The following is a 16,484-nucleotide window of genomic DNA, read 5'->3' as shown; positions in this document are numbered from 1 at the left end:
CCCAGCTTCTATTCATTACGGTCTCGGGAGGGTGGACGGGGAAGAGCTCTTAAGTACAATCAATACATATGTAATATGAATGGAGTTATGGTTTTATGAACCGGTGGGTTACAATCCTCCCTCTGATGATGAGCTGATGGTGACATAAGTAACACAAACTTCCAAATGTAAGAAAATCTGAAGAAATGCACAGTTTTTCTGAAAGAATCAATAACAAAAACATAAGTTGCAGTTGTTCTTGACCCGTCTACATTTTGCATGTTTTGTTAATGCAACAAACTGTAAGTCTGACCATTCTTACAGTTTCCTCCTTTAATGTAATTGTTTCTATAAAAAAGTTTTATTTATTTTTGGTGTCTGTCGAGCTGTGGTTCATGAGAATGAATGAAATTCAGGATGTAGCATAAACTACAGATCTGCCCTCAGAATATTACAACTTTAAGTCAACTACATTTTAATTAGTGTTGTCATCGCACAATAAACCTTCACCACCAAATCCAAACCTTCAAAAACCAGCTCCACATCCATCAACTCGGCAGCGGATGGTGGATTCTGTTGATCACTATATAGCAGTAAATATACTTTATTACTGATGCACTGTCTGTGGCCTGGTGGGTTTTAAATCTGTCTGGTGCAGGGCCTCAGTTCATTGCAGCAATAAAAAAATCCCTGAGCAGACCCTATTGATTGGCTGAGAATCCCATGCAGAGCCTCATCTGATCATAAACCAGGGCCAGCGAGCACAGTGGCGCGCTGAATGTCATCCACACCCACTAATATCACTGAGAATGAGAACTGCTTTTCTAGGTTCCAGCTAAAAATCAAAGCAGCACACCAGCAGGCTTCCCCACGGCGCGACTGAGTGTGGAGCTGCCAGATGGTTTTTCTTCTTGTTAGCTGCTTCTCAAAAAGTCTTTTTTTTTAATTTGATAAATTATTTCATATAATATTGAATAATGCTGCATGTTATCATTTTAAACAATTAAACCAGTTTTCTCAGCTGTGCATGTGCCAGAAAATCTAACTCTCTGGAAGAAGAAGAAATATTCTGAATTGCTTTTATAAGCAATAAAACACACTATTTTTTTTAAAGCAACTTAAACAGTAGCTAATGGTGGCTAATGTTAGCAAACTATAGCTAGATATTACTGAATAACTTCAGCTTCAGTTGTGTTACTCTGTTTTAATCTGCCACAAACAAACATTTCATTTACCTTTATTGTACTTTATTAAGTAAACACAGTGTACTTTGTCAGAAACACATGGAAATCCAATGTGTCATCCTGTGACTGCAGCGTGGCTATTTTCGCTTTAAAGGAGGAGAAACAATCTCTCATTCACTCTCCTCCAGTCACCAGAGACAAAGCCATGTCAAGATTCTTTCCTCTGGCTGAAGAGCAGAGGGGAACGCCACGGCGCTCGGAGACGAGCCTGCGGCCTCAGCGCTGCAGAGAGAGCAGAGTGTGGGATGCTGAGGTGAGGCAGCCTCGGCCTGTGTGGGATGATGCTGGATGTTGTGGAGTAATGTCGAGAAGCTGCGAGTGTGTGCAGAGAGGAGAACTACGGTGGCAGCATGGAGGAGTGGAGGTCCAGGAATAAAATGGATGAATGTGTTTACACTAACCTGTTCATATAGGAATATTTAGCCTGGCATGCAGCACACGTCTAATGCTTTCTGAGGAGTGGTATAATGTGATGTGGACTGAAATGGAGGAAACAATCTCACCATGTCTGAGTCTGTTCTCAGCTACCTGCCACTTTAACTGAATACTGAAATCATCATTTGTTTGTGCATCCAGAGCAATAAATGTCCAAAGGCAGCAGTCATCAGTTTGCTGCCACTGACAGAGGGGTATTTCAAACAAGATGCCTCCTTTACTGCCACTGCAAGCATCAGCTAGAGGAAGTAATTCAGCTGCAGTCTAAATAAAAGATGTACATTCCTCTCATTACACAGCCTTCAGGTCACAGGTTGCACTGGAGTTCAAACCTTATTGCATCAGAGAAATGCCTGGAGAGACCTTTGGCAGCTTATATAGGAGATTTTTGTGAAGAGGAAGAGGAGGTGGGATGAATCGGTATTGAAGGATGGATAGTAGGAGGAGGCCTCCAGTGATGGATCATAAGAGGCAGAGTGGGTGGATGAGAGAGGGAACAAGAAGTCAGCTTGTGTTTCTCTCACTGAGAATGAATCCCTGCAAATGATTAGGACTTTTTTAACCTTACTGCAGATCACCGGCCGGTAGCCAGTCACTGTATGTTGTTAAGCCTCGAGTGGATTTCAAAGGAAATCTGTGGTGTTTCTTATTGTTTTTATGATGATAGAAGAGGGACAGTAAAAACACTGCGACTTCCAAGTTCCAGTTTATTACAAATAGAACCAAAAAACAAAACCATGGTTGTAGCAGAGCTTCAGGTCTCACTGTCTGTTCATGTCAGACAGGGACATCGCTTGTCGCCACCAAAGGTTCTTGTTTTTTTGGAAGTGGTGGGTGCATTTCAGTGCTTGAGCAGCAGCATACTGGCTGAAAGCGCTCCTCTCCGTGTTGCTGCACACAAGTCAACACCCAAACCCCCGTCAGGAACAGATACTACAGCTCCTTCTACACTTAATGGCACAAAGACCAGGACAGAAATGACCGAGCGCAGCCAGGTCGGCCACAGCAGCACTTCACTGGGTTCTCAGGAGGAGACTCTGACAGTGGGGGCAACTCGTTGGAACCGCAGGGGCCAGTTCACAGCACGATCATCCATCACTTCATCAGAACAGCTGAGCCCAGAGCACATTTCACGGCCTGCCTCAGAGCGGGGATCTCTGGAGAGGCATTCAGGTCGAAACCAAAGAGTGAGAAAGGAAGGAAGGAAGGGAGGAAGGAAGGAAGTTCGTCATTGCTACTCCACCCAGACTGGTGGCCGGCGTCATGTAAGACACAACCCTGCCTCTGGTGCAGCACTCGTGGAGGAATGAGTTGGAGGGAGGCAGCTCTCTCTCTCTCTCTCTCTCTCTCCTCTCTCCCTCTCTCTCTCTCCTCCCTCTCTCTCTCTCTCCCTCTCTCTCTCTCCCTCTCCTCTCTCCCTCTCTCTCTCTCCCTCTCCCTCTCTCTCTCCTCCCTCTCTCTCCCTCTCTCTCTCTCCCTCTCCTCTCTCCCTCTCTCTCTCCCTCTCTCTCTCTCCTCCCTCTCTCTCCCTCTCCCTCTCTCTCTCTCCCTCTCCTCTCTCCCTCTCTCTCTCTCCTCCCTCTCTCTCTCTCTCCCTCTCTCTCTCTCCCTCTCTCTCTCTCTCCCTCCCTTTCTCTCTCTGTCTCTCTCTCCCTCTCTCTGCCTCCACCCCCCCTCCCTCTCTCTCTCCCTCTCTCTCTCTCCCTCCCTCCCTCCCTCCCTCCCTCTCTCCCTCTCTCTCTCTGTCTCTCTCTCTCCCTCCCTCTCTCCCTCTCTCTCTCCCTCTCTCTCTCTGTCTCTCTCTCTCCCTCCCTCTCTCTCTCTCTCTCTCTCTCCTCTCCCTCTATCTCTCTCCCTCCCTATCTCTCCCTTTCTCTCTCTCTCTCTCTCCCTCTCTCTCTCTCCCTCTCTCTGCCTCCACCCCCCTCTCCCTCTCTCTCTCCCTCTCTTCCTCTCTCTCTCTCTCTCTCTCCCTCCCTATCTCTCCCTCTCTCTCTCTCCCTCTCTTTCTCTCTCTCTCTCCCTCCCTCTCTCTCTCCCCCCCTCTCCTCCCTCTCTCTCTCCCTCCCTCCCTCTCTCTCTCTCCTCTCCCTCTATCTCTCTCCCTCCCTATCTCTCCCTTTCTCTCTCTCTCCCCCTCTCTCTCTCCCCCCTCCCTACCCCCCCTCTCTCTCCCCTCCCTATCTCTCCCTTTCTCTCTCTCTCCCCCCCTCTCTCTCCCCCCTCTCTCTCCCCTCCCTCTATCTCCCCCCCCTCTCTCTCCCTCTCTCTCTCCCCTCCCTATCTCTCCCTCTCTCTCTCTCTCCCTCTCTCTGCCTCCACCCCCCCTCTCTCCCTCTCTCTCTCCCCTCCCTATCTCTCCCTCTCTCTCCCTCCCTCTATCTCCCCCCCCTCTCTCTCTCTCTCCCCCCCCCCCCCCCCTCTCCTCCGGCTGAGAGCTGGAGAGCAGTACCGCTCTCCAGCTCTCAGCCGGTTTATATACCGCTCTATTTTTAGCCCCGAGTGAGTCCAACTATTTTTAACCAATATGAGCTCATCGCCCGCACGCCCCGTCCAATGGGAAGACAGGGAGAGGAACGGATCCGTCCAATGGGAAGGCGGGAGAGGAGAGAGGGGGCGGGGACAGGCAGAAGAGACGTCTCACTCTGCCGGTTTTTTGCGGTACCACAAACTTTTGACTGTAGAGAGTCAGAAGAACACTTTGTTAAATTATATTTAGTCATCCTTCGACAGAAAAGTCCATCCAACGTTAAAGGCTCTTACAAACGTTTGTGGCCTCCTCCTTCCCCAAAATGAACTGTGGGCTAAGTTAAGATGAGTGGGTGAGTGGGCTATCTCTGACTATGACACGTATTTTACTGAAGACTGACACAAGATGCACTCACTTTTTTTTTCACGGTTGACCACGTAATTATAATAAATAATTATACATAGTGTCTGAAGTTCTATAGGATGTGTGACTTTATGGGTCTGGTGTGTTTAGATAGGGGCCTCATTTTTGAAAATGAGTGAATCCACAAGTCCACCGGGCTTGATGCTGTTGCTGGTGCATGTAGTGAAGCAGCGGTGACGCCTTTTACCCACTGTGCTGTTCATCTTTCCGTTAGACGATCTTTGGTGGTGACTGGGACTGGCTCCTCTGTCTCTGTCTCTGTCTGGGTGTATTTTCTTGTTATGACTTTAGAAGATGGCTATGACAAGGACTGCCCCGAGATCGTGAGTCATCCGGACACCCACCTATTCTGTTGTTTCCCAAAGTTTTATTTTTAGCCAGGCTGCACCGACACACAACGCCCAGTGTCCCATGTGTGTCTGTTGCTCTGGGGGGACAAGAGTTCATCTCTGTGACACATTTCACCAAAAAAAAAACAAAAAAAAACCCCTGAAGGCTTGTTTTTCCCACAGAACCAGCTCATCACTGAACCTGTTAAATCATCCCGGTGATGTTCTTTCTTATTCTACCATTCAGCACCGAGCGCGCTCCCGCCAGCCGCGCCCCCACACAAAAGGTTCCAGCACATCATGACGGGAGCGCGCAGGACGGTCAAACCCCCTCCCTCCAAAATGCTCGCTCCACCCTGTCATAAACTCCAGCACAGCTGTCTAACAATTTCACTCAAACCATCTGTGGGAATAAACCTGACTGAACGCGGCTCCGTCACATTCACTGACAATAATCCACATATTTGTGAGTAAAGCAAAGAAAAAGAAAAATGATTCCACCAGATCTGATATTAAAGCAAACGCATAATTATATCTGACTGTTCACGATGGTACCACTGTACAACAGTAAACTTTGCATGAGATTCTGTGTTAATATTGTAATAATTACCACAGGAGACGGAAAAACATATAAACATCTCATAATAAACTCATTAGCTGAATGGGTGGATTAAGGTGATTTGTCACTTCCTCTTTTATTAGATATAAAAAAATAAAAATCTAACCTCTCAGTGTCTTTATTCTCATCGATGTATTTGGCAAAAATCTTTGTTTTGGCCTGTGTGGTTCACAGCAGGCAGGGAGCAAAAAGTGGGTCATAGGTCTACATTCAGCTGGAGTTATTTTCTTTAAGTTAATATTTATTCTGTATTTAAACTACAGTAATCTCTCCTCTCGCCGGTAAATTATAGGGCATTGAATTTACCCAATCTAACACCGACCTCCAGCGGTGTAAACATGTCGTTACACACCCGGTTGCTGCTCTTCCTGGTCGATGCTGGTCGCTAATAAAGTGCGCGGACCAAGTCTCGTTAGAAACGTATTCTCCCGTAGTCTCACGAGATTTTGAGGGATCAGGTAAACGGCGGGAAGAAACGTAAGATGGCAGCACAGTGTTACCTGTGAAGAAGGAATCTGCCTCCCAGGAAGTTTGGTTTTCGGTTGAAGGTACAAATGGTCAACGCCACATTTTGTTAAGATTTAGTTTGTCCCATCTGTTTTTATTTTTGGGTAAATTTCTGTCACTGTGCACCTGTTAAACCTCAACCGTTAAAAAATATGAAGTAAAATTACACCTGTACTAGCTAACAGTTTCACAGAGGTCTCCTATCTCCCCCAGTAATTTCATATATATACATATATCTTTTAAAGGAATATGTTATTTGGGTTTTGTGGATTCATACTGTGTAAAAAATGGCGGTGTTGAGGGTATTTTCAAGCCATTAATATAAAATTTAGTGTGGCCCAGGTTGTGGGAGTGGGTTTAAGCTAACAACAAACAACAGTTTTTTATTTAAAACTTAAGAAAAACTCCTCTGCCTCCACCCAACCCAGACTGAGGCTTCAGTTTTGAATCCCAGTTAAATCCAAGCCACCTCTATTTTCTTAAAACCTCACTTATGTGTCAAGAAACAGCTGATTTGATGCAAGTTTGTCTTCATATTGATTTATTCAAAGTGATAACCGTCACTAGCATACACAGTTAGCGACTTTAGGCTTCATATCAGCCTAAAAAGAGGGCATAAACATTATGAAACGAAACAAACAGCTCATTAACTGATGCATTCTCACTCAACTCATGAAACACGGGGAATGTGCCTGAGTTAATGGATGTGTGTGTTTGTGTTTGTGTGTCTGTGTGCTTTATAGAGAATAGCAGCGGGAGGATCAGAGACCAGTAATGATCTCAGCAGCTAGAGTTCACAGGCCATTTAACTAATTGACATCACTTGCCAAAGAGAAATCAGAGGCTTTTTGTTCAAGCTAGCTGGGAGGTCATTAGTTGTAATTAACAAGCTGACTGATCAGGTATGTTTGGCTGAGGAGCTTGTAATTATGAGTTGACACGGTCCAAGTAAGTCAATTTTATTGCGAGACTTTAAAGCGATAAAGGTGGAAGTGACATTTGGAGTTTTTAAACCGACAAGACGGTGCTTGATGTCTGTCTGCCTGTTTTTTTTCCCATCTTTTCTTCCCAGAGATGTGATGGCCACAGATCCAGCCCACCTAAAAGAACCTGCATCTGAGGTAGTACCTTTAAAAGGCTGGAGAACATTTTTGTTTGGCTCTTATAGCACAGGTCCTTGCTAACAGATCAAATGCAAACTTAATGAGATTCTTACTCGAGCACCCATGTATCAAGAGGCAGCCGATGGTGATTCGTCAGCTGAGCTCACATGTTCAAATGACTGTACTGATGTTGCAAAATATCAACGCTAACTTTTACAATTTTAACCTTTATGCTTCACAGTCAGTTTTTCTTAAATTGCAGATGTCAACATTTTAAAAGAACTTCTGTAAACCTTTGACTTTACCTCAGAGGAATCTACAATAATATATCTTAAATGAACTCCCTTATCACCAACTGATAATTCATCCTGTATACACATGAAACATTCACATTTAGAGTTTTAAATGTATTAATAGGTCATTCTTGGTATATTCCTCTGTTAAAATACTAATGCTAAAATACATACAAGAACTGGCCTGAATGTTTAGTATTGGCAGTGATAACAGTAACAAAGAAAAGAGCGCTCCCTGCAGGAACTTCTTTAGCAGAAAATTCAAGTGAACAAAGTCACAGTGCGACCTGTACTGTCTGATTGACAGGTGATCCTGGCTTGGCAGGGACGCTGCAGCAGTAAGAGGTAAGCAGTAAAGATGGTAACATCTGCCACTGCTAGTAGTATCTAAAAATAATGGACGTGTTGCTAATTAAATTGTGCAAAAGTATGCCACCTTAAAGGGATGATTGAGTTTCACTAATTAAGCAATTAAGGTGGTTTTCCAGTACTATCAACAGAATCATTTAATGCTAATTATTAAGTCACGAGTTTCAGTAGCATCTTGCTCAAGGTCAGTCCAGCAGGGCATCGTGCCATCATAGCAGCAGGATTAGTCAGCCTGTATAACCACAAGGCGACGGTTAGATAGTTAGATAAGTTAATTATCAAGCGGGTTTGACCAGATTTGGCTTCATCAAATTAAAAGCTGTATGAGGTTGTGTAAACACCAGGTTAGAGGATATCTAATTATATAATTAAAATTGTGCGTTACATTTAAAAAAATCTGCAGTAATTATACAACAACAAACAAGTGTGGAGAATAAATCATTTACGAATCAGAAATCCTGGGAGGGAGTATATACTTGTTCATTTGCACGCAACCTAAATTCATTATTTATCCCAGAGAATGAATAAATTGTCCCTGCTAGCCTGTGATTGAACTTGAGCTGGTGAAAAATTTAGCCTGTGCTGCTGCACCCCAGTGAGCTGCTGTCTAATGAAAATAACAGAGCAAGGAAGACGGCACAGGCTCTAATGATTGCATTTGGGTTAGGAGTGGAGATGGAGGAAATAATGAGAAGGAGGAAAGAAACTTAAGAGAATTTGGTACAGAAAGAAAGAGAAGGTGAAAGTTTGTTTGTAAGATGTTACTTTTAATCCTACTTTTAATGTACTTCATGGCTTGTCCCCAGATAATATCTCCAGAGTTACTCTCCACTTATCTACTGCTCACAGTCTGAGGTCTTGATGTTGTAGCCTATTGGCTTTTCTCATAGTACGACTTAAGAGTAACGGTTGCTGAACATTTCTGCCGTTGGGCACCTCACCTCTGATCTGCCTGACAAACTCAGCTTTGAGAAAATCAATATACTATTTTCAACAGCATCTGAAAGCCCACTCTCGTTCTAAGGCTTTTTATATCTTTATTTTAACAGAATAATAAAAAACATTGTTTTGTTTCATTGCTTGTGAGCCTTTTGTAAAGCCTGTGGTAATCACTAAGATAGATAAGTTTTATGTATTATGTGTTCAGAAAAGGAAGTAGAGTGTGTTAAGATAAAAAGGAAGTATTGGGCAGAAAAAGTGAGTGAGAGGGTAAGTACAAAAAGAGAGACTGAAAAATGAGAGTGTGAGAGATGGGAAAAAGATGAAAGCTCATTTGTCTCTTATTTCTTAACTTTAACAAGGTTTTCCTGGAGCAGTGAATAGACGTGTGTGCCTCTGTGTGTGTGTGTGTACAGAGTAGCCACAATGATCGGGGATCTTGCTCCCTCCGCCTCCTAGAAAGAGAGAGAGAGAGAGAGAGAGAGAGAGCGCAGTCACATGCGGAGAGGAGCTGGGACGAGAGACAGAGCAGAAGAGAGCTGTCAAGCTGCGAGGAGGCAGCGGAGAGACGACTTAGTTTTTTCTTGGAAGACATTTTCCCCTCCATCTCTGAAGCCCACGCACACACACAAAAACATATAAACTTGCAAACACACTCATGGTGAAGTGTGTGAGTGCTGCTGTTACCGTCATATAAGGAGTGGTGAATTATTTGAAGGATCTGGACTTACTCAAGCCTGACACACTTGGACTCTAACATCTTTGTGCATCTTTGTGACTTGGACTTACACTGAAATTAGATTCAAATTGCGTTTTAAACAGCTCAACACTTGGAACAAGAGTGTGTATCCCTGTGTGTTGGGATTCAGCACTTGACCTAAATGCAACTCTGAGATCTTGACTGAAACTGAAACCGCTTTGACACTTGTTAGTTGCCTGAATTTATAAGCTTGGACTCACACGTGTGTGTGTGTGTGGAGAAAGATGTGTTGGCCAGTGACAGTGGTCCTGGTAGCCCACCTCGGGGCCACCTTAACGGGGGCATGGAGAGCATCTCAGCCAAGACTACAGTTCACACACTCTGGTAAGAGGCAACATTTCTTTCTCTTTTTGTTTTCAGTTCTTCAAGTCCTTTTTGCTCTTAATGTCTAATACGTGTCGTGCTGTCATTCTTCAGATGCACACACACACACACACACACACACACACACATGCAGGTGACGGGAATCACACCGCTTCTCGTTTTTCACTTTTCTTTCTTTTCTCTTCTGTTAATGCCCACACACTGTTATGCAATATGTGGAGCACAAGGTATACCTTTGACTCTCTGTCTCTCCACCTTCTTCTTTCTCACATTTCCTCCATCCCTGTAATCACCTGCATTAAATTCTTCTTGCAGTAGTCCAGTTTGAATGTGAAAGCCTTGTCTTAGCCCCCACCCACCTTACTTTCCCGTCTCAACGTGAGTTCTTGGCAGTAGTCGCTTAAATTAAGTTCTTATTTTGACTCTCCAATGCTGTTATAATGTGAGTTTTATTCCTAAATTACGTGTTCAGCATTTAAAATTGGTTGCAGCACATTGAAGGCAGCTGTGAAAGTTGCTGAGACAGGTTGCAAACAAGCCAACAGTTCAGCCAGATTACAGTATGTAAAATTTAGAGATAAAAAAGGTGAGAACACCTGAAGTGCCACTAAGAATCTCATACTGCACAGGGAAGCTGTGCAAACACAATGACAGAAAGTACAGTAGGTCAGTGTTGAACCAGTTGAACCACCCTCTAACCCTCATCCTAAAATGACATATGGTGGTGGATGTTTACTCCTGACAGTTGGGCAATTATTTTAGTGTTCACCTATGTTTCTATCCTTGGGGGTGTGTTTAAAATCTGTATTATTGTCTGGCTGTTTGTGTTTTTAGCCCCATTGGACTTATTTTTTACCACGTTCTCAGATCAGTGATAAGAATGAAAATAAGACCAAAAAATTAAGATAAGACCCTTAAAAAAAAAAAAAAAGATCCTTTAAAACTCGTACTCACAGCTTCTTTGGCAGAAATTAATTGGCTGAAATGTGTTATCATTATCAACAACAATGTTTGACTGAAGCAGATGCAAATTTTTCAATTACCAATTAAGCTTAACCCCATAGACAACCTCCCTGGCATAATCTGACTTCTTGACAGCACAAACACCCCCTTAGGACTAGAAATTAAGTGTCTATGTCTGTTAGTTTCAGTTATGGCTAACAAAGAAATTATTGTCTGGTGGCAGAAGTCCCAGATCCAGATCACCACCAACTTAATTATTTCTTGGCCCTGGGCCGATCTGTCCACCACAGTGAAATCCATGCAGAGGTTGCTGGAAAAAGCTGCAGATGGACACAACATTTGACCTCCTTAAAAAGGGGAAAGGAAAGTTAAAACTCCTTTGAAGTATAATATGATTTATTTAGCACACAAACTGTGGTGGAAAACTGGATCATGCATTGGTATTCTGGTGTATTTTGCCCTCTTTTTTCCCTTTTTATTCATGCACTTCTGTGCAGCACGTTGCATAAACACATGTTGTTGAATCAACATGCCAGTGCTGACGAGGAGCACAGGCTCTGTCGAGAGTGGGTTGATTCATGGTTGAATTGGAGTCGACGGGTCCTCTTAAAGGGTGCAGTGGCGCTGCACATGCCTCTAATGGTTGTTGGCATTTGTTTTAACCTTGTGGGAGCAGCAGTGGGGTGGGGTTTGCCTCACTGTAGAATGCAGAGAGAAGATTTGAATCATAATGGTTGTTTGACGGACACTGTATGTGATGCACTCTGAGGACACTCTATGTCCTGAGGCAGTCTGGTCCTCCAAATAGGGCAGGAATTAACACTGTGACCCATGTTTGATGTTGTGTTGTTTGGGGGAAACAAACATGACGGTCAAAAATAATGAGAAAGCAAAGATCTGCATCTTCTAATTAAAACAGGATTTGGGATTCAATCTTTCACCCTCTCAGCTCTATTTACGGTGAATCCCTTCCAAATTAAAAGCTTTTTTTGTGGCGTCCAGGTCTTTAGTTAAGGCGAGATAAACTCTACTCCCTTTAATCATGTTTACCAGAGACCAGAGACACTCTGGAGTAAAAAACCTACTGATTACACATTCTTACATAAGCCGAAACACAAAGGATCTGCGAAGTAGATGTGATAAGGCTGAAGTCGCCCAATTGTGACCTAGAAAGTACAGAGAGAAGGATAAGAAAACCCTTGGTTGGATTGTCCCAGGTGGGAATTTAGCACTAATGAAATCTAAATGTAAAAATGTGAAGAGCTGCTAAAGTGGCTGTGTGTCCTTTTGAGGACACGTGAACTACATGTTTGTATGTCATTGAGTGTGTATTGGTGTGTGGTTGCATGTGCATGCATGTCGCCTTGAAGATGCGAGTGTTTGTGTGCATACATAAATAGAGCTGTTTCAGCTGCAGGATCTCTGTCCACCTCACTCTTGTTGTGTATTCTGCTGAGGAGCATCCTCATGTCTTTGAACTACACAGGCTTGTGTGTCTTTCATATCTACAGTGGCCGGTATGCTCGTCTCTGGAAAAAGAACCAAAAAAATGTGTGATGCATGGAAGGTTTGTGATGGGCTCTGTGTCCACCATCATTATGTGCTTGCGTGTGTTTGTGTGAGCTCTTTTTTTCTCTCTCCGTGGGAGCTTCATGCCGTGGTCATCTCTCTTCTCATCACCATGGAGGTTTTTCCTCAGATAGCTGGGAGAAATGTTTGTCGTAGAAATGCTGTAATTAGAAAAGGGTTTCAGCTCCACTGAAGCACATTGACTTTTTGATTGTTTGGCAGTTATGAGACACCATACATTTAGATTTTTCTTCATCTGTGGAGCTAATAGCTGACAAATAACTGAAAAAACAGTAGAGTCTGACATTTAAGTGAAGTACTTCACCCGGTGATTGAAGAAAATTGCCTCATATAAAGGGCTGTGAGGCAGAAACCCAAGACATCCAATTGATTTAACTGGAGTTTTACAGCAGTAAAATATAAATGAATTAAAGCAAGAAAAACAGACGACAATGAGAGGACAGCTAAAGAAGATGAAAAAATTAAACAAGACAATATGACAATTTACTAATCAACTTATGGGATATGTGCTTTTTGAGATCAGTAATTCAATAAATCTGTTATTACGCTGTAAAATATACAAAGTCTAACTATTAATGCAGGATCTCTGTCTGACTGTATTTCAATTTTCTCAACAATGGCTCATCTAACAAACTTCAAACTTGGCGGGTGTATTGCCACAGACCCCTGGAAGTGCAGTGACAACTGTGAAGTTTTTTGGATGAGTGGTTCTTAAGAAAGCTTGAAACATTTCTTACTTGACGTCAAGAATAAGGTGGAACTACACCACAAGAGCAGTGCAACATCTGGGCAGTTTACAGCATGCACATGCCAGGGTTTTAAGAAAGGCAGAACTCAACTGTGACGGCACTTTCTACGCCGTCACCCGGAGGCTATCTGAGCAGTGCGGAGCAGCCAACTGAAAATGACTGACCGCACACACACTACAGGGTGTATTGCTCACGATCCAAGGAAGTGCAGTGTAAAGTTGTTTGGATGATGGTGTCTGGAAGGCTGCAAGCTGCATTACCACAGGCCAAACAATTGGCCTCTACTGACGGGCATATTTTGAATGGGCACTGTTTATTAGACAAAATAAACTTTTGTTTCCAGTTGAGATGAAAGTGAAATTGGTCTCAGGCTTATTTAGTAAGATGTCAGTGAGCTGAATAAAAACCTGTATTTGTAACAGTTTGCCCCAGAATGCAATGTGCAACAGAAATGGAGGAGCAGCTCACAGCTGGAAAAATCTCAAAGAAACTGTGAAGCATGGTGAGAAAGATTATTTAGAAAATGGAGGGATCGTGGAGAACAGTCACACAGAGTACTTTCACAGCCCTTGAAAACACTTGTACAATGTCTTCTTTATCTCGAGAGGTCTGATTTAAGTGACATAACTTGACGAATATCATCTTATTCTTGAAGAGTTCAACTGGGGCTGACTGACTAAAGTGCTGGAGTATCTTTGAGTCTAAAGTTCAGTTAGCAGAGGATGGTTTCGATCCATCGACCTCTGGGTTATGGGCCCAGCACGCTTCCGCTGCGCCACTCTGCTGTAAATCACCCCAGATGGGATTCGAACCCACAATCCCTGGCTTAGGAGGCCAGTGCCTTATCCATTAGGCCACTGGGGTGTTCATGATGTAGCAAAATTGACAATAAAGACAGCAAGGGAGCAAACATGGTGATGGAATGCAATGAAAACACGGGGAACATGAGACAAATGCAATGATGTAGTGAACCAACAATGCTAGTGCTCAGCAGTCTTTGTCCCCAGATGGGACTTAAACGCACAATCCCTGGCTACGAGGCCAGTGCAGACCAAACAAGGTTTATTCCCAGAGTGGATGTTGGTGATGGTGGCTTGCCAACAGCTTCAGCCATCATTGCACTTAAGACACAAGAGGTTGTAAAACACCCTTTGAGTAGCGCTGTTTCTTCAGGACAGACTGCACACTAGAGTGACTCGCTATCGGAAAGTGGTACCACATGGTGTTGTTGGTGTTGTTACTATAGTGATGATGGACACAGCTTTTTGTGATGACATCATTAATGTGCCACATACATGAAGAATGGAGGACATCTAAAGGATGTAATAGGTTAACCCTTTAAAAACAAGTGTGTTGTCGACGACACATTCGCGCAGGCACACTTCGGCTTACCGTAACTCTGTCACGGTTTGAGCAATCGGAAAATTCCAACGGTTTCTGAAAGCTAAGACCTTGCGCTTTAGGGATATAGGTGTCATTACGGTAATTTCACCGGGCGGGCATTTTGAGGCTCCGGTGTTAAAGGATTAAAGTTCTCTTAACAGAGGAGGGTTTTGATCCATCGCCCTCTGGGTTATGGGCCCAGCTGCACCACTCTGCTGTTAATCCCTCCAGCTGGGACTTGAACCCACAATCGCTGGTTTAGGAGGCCAGTGCCTTATCCATTCCAGACCGGGGCTAGCTGGTTGGCATGCTAACTTTAGTAGAAGAAATGATATAAATGGAAGCAGAGCAACAGTCAACATTCTGCAGGTATCTCTGCCCTGGGAGCAACAGGATCCAGATCCACCACTACTCATCTTTACTATTAACCACTGTTACCTGTCATTATTATTGATAACACCATTACCGACACAGCTGTTCCTGGTCTCTCTCTCTCTCTCTCTTTTCTCCCCTCTCCTCCCCCTCCCCCTGTTTCTATCTTCTCCTAAACCCAACCGGTCGAGGCAGACGGCCGCCCACCCCGAGCCCGGTTCTGTTGGAGGTTTCTTCCTGTTAAAAGGGAGTTTTTCCTCCCCCCTGTCGCCAAGCGCTTGCTCTTTGTGGGAACTGTTGGGTTTATTCTGTAACAAAGTAAGGTCTTGACCTTACCCTGTAAAGTGCCTTGAGATAATGTATATTATGATTTGGCGCTATACAAATAAAATTGAATTGAATTGAATTGAACATTGGCATTGCTCGCCACTGCTGAAGACAGCTCTTAGAAAGGGAAAGAATGAAGTTTGATAATGAACTCGCAATGTATCTTCTAGACTGAACAACAGTTAATGCTAACATTGGCCATATAGCAATAGCAAAGCTTACAAATAGTTCCTGTTAAGTATATTGGAATTGAAAGGTCCAATGTTTTTGCAGTTTGAACCATACTGGCCCACTCTCCAGATTTATGGAGATGCTGTACCACAGAGCTGGGGTATCTCTTTCATAGTGTTTTTCCACCACTTGGTACCGAATAGCCAGCTGTTGATAAAACACAGTTAGCAGAGAATGGTTTCGATCCATCGACCTCTGGGTTATGAGCCCAGCACGCTTCCGCTGCGCCACTCTGCTGTTAATCCCTCCAGCTGGGACTTGAACCCACAATCGCTGGTTTAGGAGGCCAGTGCCTTATCCATTCCAGACCGGGGCTAGCTGGTTGGCATGCTAACTTCAGTAGAAGAAATGATATAAATGGAAGCAGAGCAACAGTCAACATTGGCATTGCTCGCCACTGCTGAAGACAGCTCTTAGAAAGGGAAAGAATGAAGTTTGATAATGAACTCGCAATGTATCTTCTAGACTGAACAACAGTTAATGCTAATGTTGGCCATATAGCAATGGCAAAGCTTACAAATAGTTCCTGTTAAGTATATTGGAATTGAAAGGTCCAATGTTTTTGCAGTTTGAACCATACTGGCCCACTCTCCAGATTTATGGAGATGCTGTACCACAGAGCTGGGGTATCTCTTTCATAGTGTTTTTCCACCACTTGGTACCGAATAGCCAGCTATTGATAAAACACAGTTAGCAGAGAATGGTTTCGATCCATCGACCTCTGGGTTATGGGCCCAGCACGCTTCCGCTGCGCCACTCTGCTGTTAATCCCTCCAGCTGGGACTTGAACCCACAATCGCTGGTTTAGGAGGCCAGTGCCTTATCCATTCCAGACCGGGGCTAGCTGGTTGGCATGCTAACTTCAGTAGAAGAAATGATATAAATGGAAGCAGAGCAACAGTCAACATTGGCATTGCTCGCCACTGCTGAAGACAGCTCTTAGAAAGGGAAAGAATGAAGTTTGATAATGAACTCGCAATGTATCTTCTAGACTGAACAACAGTTAATGCTAATGTTGGCCATATAGCAATGGCAAAGCTTACAAATAGTTCCTGTTAAGTATATTGGAATTGAA

General features: G+C 43.8%; 1 protein-coding gene and 3 non-coding genes across 10 annotated transcripts in view; 1 reads left to right on the top strand and 3 right to left on the bottom strand.

The window, feature by feature from the left end:
- The first annotated feature begins 5,947 nt into the window (after positions 1 to 5,947).
- Positions 5,948 to 16,484, top strand: part of sema3h (sema domain, immunoglobulin domain (Ig), short basic domain, secreted, (semaphorin) 3H) — a 69,719-nt gene continuing 59,182 nt past the window's right edge. For 2 of the 7 annotated variants that reach the window (XM_071475264.1, XM_071475260.1), the window contains exons 1-5: positions 5,948 to 6,047; positions 6,750 to 6,908; positions 7,079 to 7,127; positions 7,710 to 7,747; positions 9,127 to 9,794. In XM_071475264.1, coding sequence (XP_071331365.1) covers positions 9,695 to 9,794 — 100 coding nt within the window. In that variant the 5' untranslated portion in view covers positions 5,948 to 6,047; positions 6,750 to 6,908; positions 7,079 to 7,127; positions 7,710 to 7,747; positions 9,127 to 9,694. Of the gene's footprint in view, positions 6,048 to 6,749; positions 6,909 to 7,078; positions 7,128 to 7,709; positions 7,748 to 9,094; positions 9,795 to 16,484 lie in introns of all 7 variants that reach the window. The other 5 variants (XM_071475262.1, XM_071475266.1, XM_071475261.1 and 2 more) reach the window with 5 other exon arrangements.
- Positions 13,810 to 13,881, bottom strand: trnam-cau (transfer RNA methionine (anticodon CAU)). The gene has a single exon. It is a non-coding gene; the product is annotated as a tRNA-Met (tRNA).
- On the bottom strand, positions 13,888 to 13,960 carry trnar-ccu (transfer RNA arginine (anticodon CCU)). Its single transcript has one exon. It is a non-coding gene; the product is annotated as a tRNA-Arg (tRNA).
- On the bottom strand, positions 15,575 to 15,646 carry trnam-cau (transfer RNA methionine (anticodon CAU)). Its single transcript has one exon. It is a non-coding gene; the product is annotated as a tRNA-Met (tRNA).

This window comes from Trachinotus anak, unplaced genomic scaffold (genome assembly GCF_046630095.1).
Source record: "Trachinotus anak isolate AG129_WGS33_773 ecotype Australia unplaced genomic scaffold, CSIRO_AGI_Tana_v1 ptg000004l, whole genome shotgun sequence".
In the NCBI taxonomy this organism is placed as follows: Eukaryota; Metazoa; Chordata; class Actinopteri; order Carangiformes; family Carangidae; genus Trachinotus; species Trachinotus anak.
The sequence above is the reverse complement of the archived record's forward strand: the minus strand, read 5'-3'. Positions and strand labels throughout refer to the sequence as shown.